The sequence below is a fragment of the Fukomys damarensis genome, unplaced genomic scaffold (assembly GCF_012274545.1).
Source record: "Fukomys damarensis isolate Sample0158 unplaced genomic scaffold, DMR_v1.0_HiC HiC_scaffold_5, whole genome shotgun sequence".
Lineage (NCBI taxonomy): Eukaryota > Metazoa > Chordata > Mammalia > Rodentia > Bathyergidae > Fukomys > Fukomys damarensis.
Window position 1 is genome coordinate 72643152 of NW_022900917.1, and position 10574 is coordinate 72653725.

At 35.1% G+C, this 10574-nt stretch overlaps 1 protein-coding gene across 9 annotated transcripts in view; it reads right to left on the bottom strand.

Annotated features, from left to right (window-relative positions):
- Window positions 1–10574, bottom strand: part of Cyrib (CYFIP related Rac1 interactor B) — a 113719-nt gene that overhangs the window by 57170 nt on the left and 45975 nt on the right. For 2 of the 9 annotated variants that reach the window (XM_019210480.2, XM_019210481.2), the window contains exon 1: window positions 5965–6003. The exons of 6 other annotated variants lie outside the window; for them this stretch is intronic. In XM_019210480.2, the coding sequence (XP_019066025.1) occupies window positions 5965–5988 (24 nt within the window). In that variant the 5' untranslated portion in view covers window positions 5989–6003. Of the gene's footprint in view, window positions 1–5964; window positions 6004–10574 lie in introns of those variants that run through there. One more of the 9 variants, XM_010642873.3, reaches the window with a different exon arrangement.

Genomic DNA, 10574 nt, shown 5'->3' on the forward strand with positions numbered 1-10574 from the left:
GAAACTACATATACCAAACCAGCACTACAAGCAATTCTAAACAAGATCCTAGAAAAAGACAATGAAGGCAACAACACCATGAGGCCCAACAGAGCAAATCAAATAGGCAAGGCAAGAAATTAAAAGAAGGTGTAAAAGTATAAAGAGTCAACAAAAGGCCAATAACATGTCAATAATAAGTCAGTACATATCAGTTATAACCAGCAATGTCAATGGCCTCAATTCACCAATCAAGAGAAATAGACTGGCAAAATGGAATAAGAAGCAAAATCCAACAATATGTTGTATACAAGAAACACACCTAGTGCAAAAAGAAGCCCATAGACTGAAAGTGAAAAGATAGAAAACAATTCTCCATGTGACAGGAGCCCAGAAAAAAACAGAGGTAGCAATCTTATTTGCAGACAAAGTAAATTTCAAACCAAAACTGATTCTAGTATTATTGATGTAGGACGGTACTGTATCATACCTCTATGAATGTAAAATATCTTGTACCTGCTTTATGATACATAGTAGGGACCATGCTTTATCAGAGCTACATTTAATGATATTACTCTAGAATGTTCTCTTTCCAGATGATGATTAAGATGCTAATAAAAAAAAATGGTGCCAGGTACCACAACAGCAACAAAACTTTGCTGTTTTCTGGATATTATTCTTTTCTTTGTTTTTTTTTTGTTTTGTTTTGTTGTTTTGTTTTTTTTTAATGGAATGTGCTAAATGTTTATAATTTTGTTCAGATGACTGCAGAACCTGGAAAAGCTGTTGCTGCTATCGATGCATAACATACTGCTATTATTAGTCTTTTTATATAAATATAAATATATATACATATATATATATAAATTGAATTTTGGGAAACTTTAACGGTGCTGCCAATTTTGGAAAAAGTCATCCCAGTTTACTGTGTTGAGTTGGCATTGTACAGAAATGGACAGCCATATTGGTCTAGAAAGGTTAAATTTTTTTTATTTTTATTTTTCACTTTTTTTTCCATGTGTACACATGTGTAACACATATTAAATATGTAAGGTCATATCTACGTGGGTTTGATTACAGAAACTAATAAAGTATTCTCTAAATAATGAAAAAAAAGAATAAGATAAAACTATAAGAGCAAGAAGCAATTTAAATATGTTAAGGGACCATTTTCATCTCCAGAATTAAGGATTATTTTAATATTACATCATTGCCTTTTCTTTTACTTTCCTTTTTAGTTTTATTTTAGGATTCCCTATTTTTAATGTTCATACAGAGATTTCTTTAACTGAAATACCAAATAGTTTCTCTGGCGTGAAAAACTATAATAGTACACAGGATCCTAATGAGATAATTAATAATGTGAAATAGGAAGTAAAGGGCTAAAGGTGTAGGGAAAGTGGGAAGGGGGGGAAAGGTAATAAGGAAGAGGAAAAAAATATGAGTAACTGAAAAAAAGGAAATAAAGTGTTTGTAAATGGGGAAGGGAGCAGGGGGTGAAGGGAGGGCAGGGACAAGGGGAAAAAATGAGAATCAAGACCTATTGTGTAAAGGTACAGAATCCCAATGATGAATGTAACTGTATTGTATACCTAGATTGTACCAATAAACTCAATAAAAAGAGAAATCGACCTTAAAAAAAAAAAAAAAAAAAGCCACAGCAGTCTAACTGCAAAACTTGAGGGAAACGCTGGAAGAAGAAGACCTCCTGGCTTTAGAACTTTAGTACCTTTTTACTCTGGATCTCCTGGATACTGTCAACACCTCACCCCGATTACTATGCTCCCTAAAATGGGACTTTTCTGATACTTCAACTCAGGTATGCTTTGGAATGTACAGCAACAAATAAAAGGACTATAAAAAGCATTCTGACAGTAGGTGCTACAATTGGGCCAAACTCAGAATCCAACAGATTTAAGACATGTTTCTTAAAATAAATAAGTATTCTGTTCTGCAGCTTTAAAAACATATATTCTGTAAAATTAAATGCTTCTGTGGAGAAAATACAGTTTTTAGTGCTTTTCATTTAACCTATTCTTTATATTCAAAATGTCTCATGAAATCTACACACAACTTAATTGTAAAGAAACAGTACATAGAAAAGAGATAATGACATAGGAAAAATAAAGCTTTAGAATTCAACATATAAGAAAACAATATTTTGCCCAGGGTTAGTTTTAGATTAGATCAATAAATATTTACTGGTATTTATACAGCCTGCTAAATCTATACATGCTCTGCAATTACCTCAATTTTTAGTTTGACAGCCAAATGAAAAAAGGTTTCTAAAAATCATGGCCAAATGATTTAAGAAATGCAAATTGGTTTCAACTATCTACACACTATTTTCACCCTATTTCCAGGTAAAACAAAACCAGCCATATAAAGCACCTCAAAAGATGAAGAAAGCTGTTTATGAAGGCTATATTCACTTGTGATTAAAAAAATATATAGTAAAAAATAAGAACAGAAACAAAACCTCTATTAAAAGCCTATAATAAGCCTAACTCCTAATGAAAAAATATTAGTTTGCTTTTTTTTGGTACCAGGGACTGAACTTAGGACCTTACACTTGCAAGGTAGGCACAGTGCCACTGAGCTAAGTCCCCAGCCCAGTTAACTTTCTTTTTAAATCTGAAATGAGATTAAAAAAAACAAAAAACAACATCCATTATCATTTCTTCTATTCAACAATATATTGCAGATCCCAGCCAGTATTAAGAGAGTAAGGGTTTAAAAGAAATTTAAAGGAAGTAACAAACCTATTTTCCCATCAATATGACTAATTACCCACAAAACCCAAAAATTTTAGAATACATAAGGAGTTTGGCAAGTTAACTGAAATTATTATTAATATAAGAACTTCCTTCCTCACAAGTTAAAAGCAGAAAAAATAATTTTTCCCTCACAGATACAATTTGCAGTAACAAAAAGTAGTACAAGTAACATGGAATAAATCTAACAAAAGCTATGTAACATTTGCATAGAAGAAAGTTGTAACACCTTAAACATTTATGTGAAAAATCAAAAACTGAAGAACAGTCAAAAGCTCAGGAAATCAAGTAGAACATCTTACAAAATCAGATATCACCATGCAAAATAAAACTATAATAATTAAGACAGAAAGTGACTTATCAGATGACAAACTGGTAAATGAAAGAGAACACAATGCCCAAAAGGTGAATACATGGCCCAGCAACAAAGATACTAAAAAGTAGGTAAACAGTAAGAGACTACGCTCTGGACTATCAAGGAAAGAATAAATGGGGCTGGGATAGCTGATCATTCATATAGAAAAAAAATCTCATCCTACACCATACATTAAAATCCAATTCCTGTGGCATCATAATATAAACTTTGAGGGCAAAACTCAAATTTTTAGAAGGAAATACAGAATGCCCCTTTATGATCCCAATGTAGGGAAAAAGTGCTTGATTTAAATGATGCAAGAAGCATTAATTACAAATGAAAGGGTGTATCTGATCAAACTAACACAAGAACTGTTGCTTTTCAAGACACTTTAATAAAACTGAACATAAAAACAGTTAAGCTATAATAAGATACTGGCTGGCAACACACGTATCGCAGAAAGAATCAGTATCTATTATACAAAAGAACTGCAAAATTCAGAATAAGACGATGAAGATTTTTAAAACAGACTAGTTCTAAATAGACCACCTCAAACACACGTGCACGGCAAAAAAAGGAAAACCTTCAACACTGGCACTTATCCAAAACATACAAAATATTTTTTACATGCTTTAGATTAATTAAAAAGTACAAAATCTGATAATATCAAGTGTTGACATCAGTATGTATAAATAGGTGTTCTCATTCACACAGTATGAGAATTCTAAACTATTACATTCACTACTGAATGTATTTAGCATTATTTTAATAATTGAAAATATTACACAACCTGGACTCTAACAACTCTACTCTCAGGCATATACCCAGAGAAACTCCTGTACATGAATGTCACCAGAAATGACTGTACAAGCATGTACTATGCAGCCTTCCTGTTAGAGGGGAAATATTCACTGAATGTGGATAAAGGAACTTGTTCACCCAATGAAAAGCTATAGAGCAATGAAAAAGTTACAGGCATTTGTAAGAATTAGGATGAGCCATGAAACAATACACTGAATGAAGTCTTAAAAAACTAAAGATTTTTTAATATAGTTCAAAAAATAGTAAAACTAAAACATATTCAGAGATATACAAATGTGATTTTTTAAAGCTATAAAAGTGACAAACAAAATAAAGAGCACTTTTTGAGGGAGGAAGGGAGAAGTACTTACAGGAAAGGAGCAAAGTAGATTCCTAGTTCTTGAATTAATGGTGAGTTCACAGACTCACCTAATGCTTATTAATACTTTATAATGCATACATGTGCTTCATATATTTGTATTTATCAAGTACTAGATAATTTTTAAGATTTAACACAAAGTAAATAAGCATTTAAAGGCTACCAGAACTTAGGTCACACTCCAGTGTTTGGGAGGGCAGGACTAGGAACACAGAAGACGAATTCAAATGAAAACAAAGCCTTGAGGTTTTTTTTGTTTGTTTTGGTTTTTGGTTTTTGAGACAGGGTCTCACTGTGTAGTTCAGTCTGGCCTTGAATTCACTATGTAGCCCAGGCTGGCTGAGAATCTGCAGCAATCTTCCTGCCTCAGCCTCCCAGGTGAGCCACTACAACCAGCAGCCTTGAAGTTCTCTACTTGCCGTTCTTTTCTGGAAATTTTTCTCCCTTTAAACTGTTCTATATGAAGAGCAAGAGAATCATCTGATGAGGTATGTTGAAGAGTGGCTGAGGTAAAAGTCAGTTAAGTCCTAATGTGTCATGTTTATGGTGACACCACAGAGTAGGTATAATCAAAAACTACAGTTAATAAATTTTTAAATTTTATTACAAAAGACATGGTACCAGCCTACAGCCATACCATTCTGAATGTGCCTGATCTCAGAAGTTAAGGAGACCTGGGCCTGGTTAGTACGTGGATTTGAAGACATGGTGCCATTAATCACCGCTACAGTAATGGCCCTCTTTTTTAACAAACTTATCCCAGCACTGTGGCCACTTCCTGAAGCAGTTCTGGAAGTCCCCTTTCATGAGTGTCTTTGGTTGCACTGTCAAAGCTGCCTGGATATCCTGAATAAATTCAAAATTATGGTCATTTTGACACAGAGGAAGAGCCAAAAGTGGCACAGGGCCAGATCCGGTGAATAAGGTAGATGAGGACACATCATCATGTTTCTATGACCCTGCCCTTCTTAAGATAGGATGTTGAACAGCATTCATCCTATTTTTTGATCACAACTCAAAAGACACTTACGAAAGAGAACTTTAGGAACTGCTTCAGAAAGTGGCAATAATAATGGGATGAGTGTGTTTGAAGTGATGAGAAGTTCTTGAGGGTAATTAATGGCAATGTGCCTTGCATGGTAATACACTCTTAAAAATTTTAAACACATACTGTATTTTTTAACAGGCTATGTATGTTCTCCACCCATTAAAGAAACTGATAAACTTGGTAGGTGCAGTGATACATACCAGTAATCCCAGCTACTGGGGAGAGGCTGAGAGAGGAGAACTCAAAAACCCAGCAAGATTTTGTCTCAAAATAAAAACTAAAGAAGGGCTGGGGATATAGTTCAGTGGTAGAGTGTCCATGGTCCAAAACCAAGTAGGTAAGGAGAGAAAGCGGGAGAAGAGAGGAGGAGAATGGGAGAAAGGCAGGCAGGAAGGAGGAAGAGAAAGAGAAATGGGGTGGGGGAAAGGGTGGATAAAGAGAAAGAGGCAGAGACAGAGACAGACAGAATAAATGTGTTCCTCTTTCAAAATGATGCCTAAATATACTTAGCATAAGCTTCTGAGATAAACTTTGCCTTTTTCCAATTAGAGTATAATAAAGACCCTCTTTTTTATTACAAAAGAACCAAAAGTTTTCTATTAACTGAAATCAAAATTCACACACATACACATTCACGAGTTATTCTTTTCATGAAGACCAAGGCATATCCTTTGACTACAGCTCACAGCTACAGCATTTCCACCCAACAAAGTTCAATACTTCTGCAAAATTTACTAGGAAAAAAAAAAAAAGAATGTTAGAAAAGTTAAAACTGTAAAAGCTTACACGATACAAATTTCAATTCTTTGCAGATTTCCAACAATCAGTTTATAACTAGTGCTGGCCTGAGAAATGCACCGAGCAGGGTAACACAAATAAAGCATGGGATCTGAAGCCAGACTGTCAGGCTCAGCCTAGGACACATGAACCTGTCTACCTTTGTTTGCTCTTCTATACAGAGGCAATAAAAGAAGTACCTAACACTCAGTTACTGTGAGGATTAAATAAACAAATGTATGTTTAGCATTTAAAACAGTCCCTTATACATGAGCTCTACATAAATATAATTAGATAGTATTATCGTCGTACAAATCATACTCATACATTTTTTCCCTTCATTTTGTCTTTTTAAAATGCAGTGAGGAATGAGGATCCTGGAAATACAGAATGCCTTGCAGTAGTTGCTAGCTTCTCCACGGTTTCACATCCTGAGCAGTGGCCCATCACACCACTTCCTTCAGAGCCTGTCAGTGTGTGGTCACTGCGCACCTGTTGTTCAGTACATGTGAAGACTCCACGGCACATAGGTTATGTCACTGCCTTGTCTCACTGCAATAAACTGATGTGACATTTTACAGAAATGGATAAAAAAGAGGGAATTTTTTTAAAAACCATGACAAAGGATCTGTTGGCAAAGATGCAAATGCAGTAAAAAGACAAAAGTGGTAAAGCCGGAAGTGAAATTCTAATTAAACATAAATGGAATTACAGAAGAAAGCTGTGAGAATGTCAACACTGCCATCATCAGAGAAACTAAAGGAATTTTGTAAAGGTAAATTTATCAACATAAATGATGGAAGAAGTTACGATGAAAAGGATGAAGATGTCCCAAAGAAAGTCACGCTAGCAAAACAAACAAAAACAAAGTTTGTATTAAAAGAATTATCTAATGTATTTCATAACACTGAAAGTTCAATGGATAAAATGTAGGTATAAACTTAATGGATAAAATGTTGGAATAATCACAATTTTAAAATAAACTATTTGGCAGAGGTCTAGAAAAAAGTTACACAATAGGTAAAAAGAAAGCAAGCACTGTTTAAACTATTGGTAAGTTTTTTACAAAGAAATTCACAATTCTTAATGTTAAATTACACTGTACTAGTATTAGTTTTACTACTACATTCACTATGCTATGCATTTGTAACTAACAAGAGAGTCTTCAGTTTCAACAAAAATGTTTAATGATTACAAAACTGCACAGGTGTTTTTACAGTGTACAGCAAAAAGTCAGGACTTCACAAAGCACTCAGAATCAAATAAGGAGAGAAGTAATTCAATTTAAAGACAGGTAAAAGAGTTTAACATACAATTCACCAAAGATAAATGTATACAAATAAGCATTGAGAAAGATGTTCAGTATCATCAACCATTACAGAAATGCAAATTGAAAACATACTAGATTCGCTTTAAATTTTTTTTCTAATTTTAAATAACTCTATCAAGTGCTGATGAAGATATAGAGCAACTAGAATTCCACAATTTGTGGAAATACAAACCAGTTTAAAAAGTCTAGCAGTTTCTTCAAAAGTTAAATACACACCCACGTAAGACACAGTCCAGGAATTTATCCATGAAAAATGAAAGCACATGTCCATACAAAGAGTCACATGCCAATTCTCATAGCAACTTTACTTGCTAGTGACAACCTCAAACTGGAAACCACTCAAATGTCACCAACCGTGAATGCACAAGCCATGATACATCCATACACTGAAATATACTCAGCAATACAAGGAACAATCTACCGATATACCCAACACATGTCTGAATCTCAAAGTCATTACAGAGTTAAAGAAGCTAAATTTAAAAGGACATACACTGGGTCCAGGTATTTAGCTCAGGGTGCTGCCTGCCTTGCAAGCTCCAGGTCCTGATTTCGATCCCCATTACCAAAATGGGGGGGTATATATATTGTATGAGCTCTCATATAAGATTCTAGGAGATGCAAACTAATAATGACAGAAAATGAGTAAGTAGTTATCTAAGGTCTAGGGCCAGGTGGAATGGGTGGATTTCAAAGAGTAAGGAGAAAACTGTGGTGGGGGGTGATAAGTTCTTTGTCTTGATTATAGAATGGTTTCATGGGTGATTACCTATATCTCAGCTCATCACATTCTACATTTTTCTTACGTGATATCTGACATTTGTCATTCAGACACTGATAAAGCTGTAGTAAAATTCATCCAGCGGCTTGGCATGGCGGTGCACACCTGTCTTCCCAACACTCCTGAGGTTGAGCCTGGAAGATCACATCATAGCTAGGCCCTGTCTCAAAACACAAAACAGGCAAACAAAAACTCATCCATGTACTATCTGCATCTGAATCTGCTAAAAATATGGATTCCCAGGCTTGCCATAAAATCAACTAAATTCTGAGAGCTGATCCTGAGAAGCTAGATTTTCTAGATCCAGGTGACTGTGACATATACTAACACTCTGTAATCCAAAGGATCTTACGTCTAGAGCCTCTAAAGCATGATCACTCCATTTTCTACAAACACGCTTGTAGAGCTGTAGTCCATCAATTATTCCTGTAACACCAACCCTTATTATTTAGTGCTGGATGATTTATCTTGTTAATACCTAAGCCACCATGGTCCTGGTAAGTATTTAAAGCATAAGCCTTACATGAAGTCCATTAATTTCACAGCTTGAGAATTTATAGACATCTTGACTCTTACATTCACATTTATATTTTAATACTGAAATTTGGTCTACAATCTCTGAAGTAGTTCAATAAAAATAAGCATTAAAGAATTTTAAAGCTGAAAGCAAAGGTTTAAAATCATACTCTATCCCAATTCCATTTCCAAATGAGAAAGGTGAAATCCAGAAAGGTTAAATTTCAACAATCAGTACAATACATACAAATATTTTAACCTACTTTCTCCTGAAATACAAGTCTTTTTTTTTCAACTTTCTTCTCCTAAAAGGGCTTATCTTCCATGCTATTTCTCCTAGATTCTTATTCACTGTCCTTTCTCTAACTTAGGTTTTTTTATGTTCTCATTCTTAACCCCTGCAATAATCTTGTAAATGGCTAATCTACTTTTAGTTCTCTTCCCTCATTCTATTTTCATTATACAAACTCAGTAGCTAGTATCAGTCAAATATTTGCTTTACCTTATTATGTCCCTATTTAAAAGCCTCTAACAGCTCCCAATATCTTTTAGGATACATTGTCAAACTGGCACATTTAGGAATGCCCATTGTGAATTCAGGCTCTCCTCCTAACACATACTACTAAAGTAGCCTGAGCAGTACGAGGCTAAGGCCCCAGCAACCAAAATCCATTCCAGTCCTGTCTCAAGATTTTCCCCCCTTCCCCGTGTCCGGCACAGTGCCACAAAGCTAAATCCCAGCCCTACTACTCATTCTCTATAACATTATTCGAATGACCTTTCCAACATACAAATTCAATCACACAGCTACACATCAATGGAAATTAGCATCGTTCCAGTTAGCACAGTTCAACAGTAGCAATGCCATACACACAATATAACAAAAGATCTCTCAGATTACGTCCATTAAAAACGAAGGACTTTTAAGTTTTTCTTAAATGTCTTTTAAAATGCATTGGTAAAGCAAGTTCATAAGGAATATAATAATGTATCTTAAAACTTCAGCTTTAGCCAGGTGTGGTGGAACACACCTGTAATCTCAGCACCCTGGGAGGCCACAGCAGGATGACAAGTTTAAATCCCAGCTGAGATCTTGTCTCAAACTAAAAAACAAAGAAGGGTTAAGGATGTAGCTCAGGGAGAAGGCCTTTGGTTCAATCCCCAGTAAAACAAACCAACCTGAGCTTTAGTTTTTTTAGAAAATCTACCCGGCCGGCGTGGTGACACACACCTGTAATCTCAGCACTCTGGAGACCGAGGCAGGAGAATTACTGCAAGTTTGAGGCCAGCCTGGGCTACATAGTGAGTTGAAGGCCAGCCTGGAATACACAGTGAGACCCTGTCTCATTCCCACCTCTCCTCCAAATTTACACTACTTTGTATTACTTCCACCTTTTACAATACTAACAACTACTGGCTAGAAGTAGTTCATACAACCACGTCTGAGCCATCATCACTATGCTTTTAATGGCACTATCCATGCCAGAGAGACACCACAAGCAGATTCTCTCTGGTTCACCCACCCAAGGATACACCCAGGCATTTGTCTTTTTAAGAAGCCTCACAAACTTGCTAATATACTGCCCAGATTGTCCAATACCACGTTAGGAAACATTGCTGTGGAAAAGTGACAAACTCCAAAAATAATAGTATTGTTTTATCCACTAAAGTAAAAGTCTGCAAACCTTAACATGGGCCAAACCTAATCCTACAGCCTGATTTTCATTCTGTCCACATTATTAAGAATGACTGCTACATTTTTAAGGAGTTGAAAAAAAAAAAAAAAAAAAAAAAAAAAAAAAAAAAAAAAAAAAAAAACACAAAAAAAAAAAAC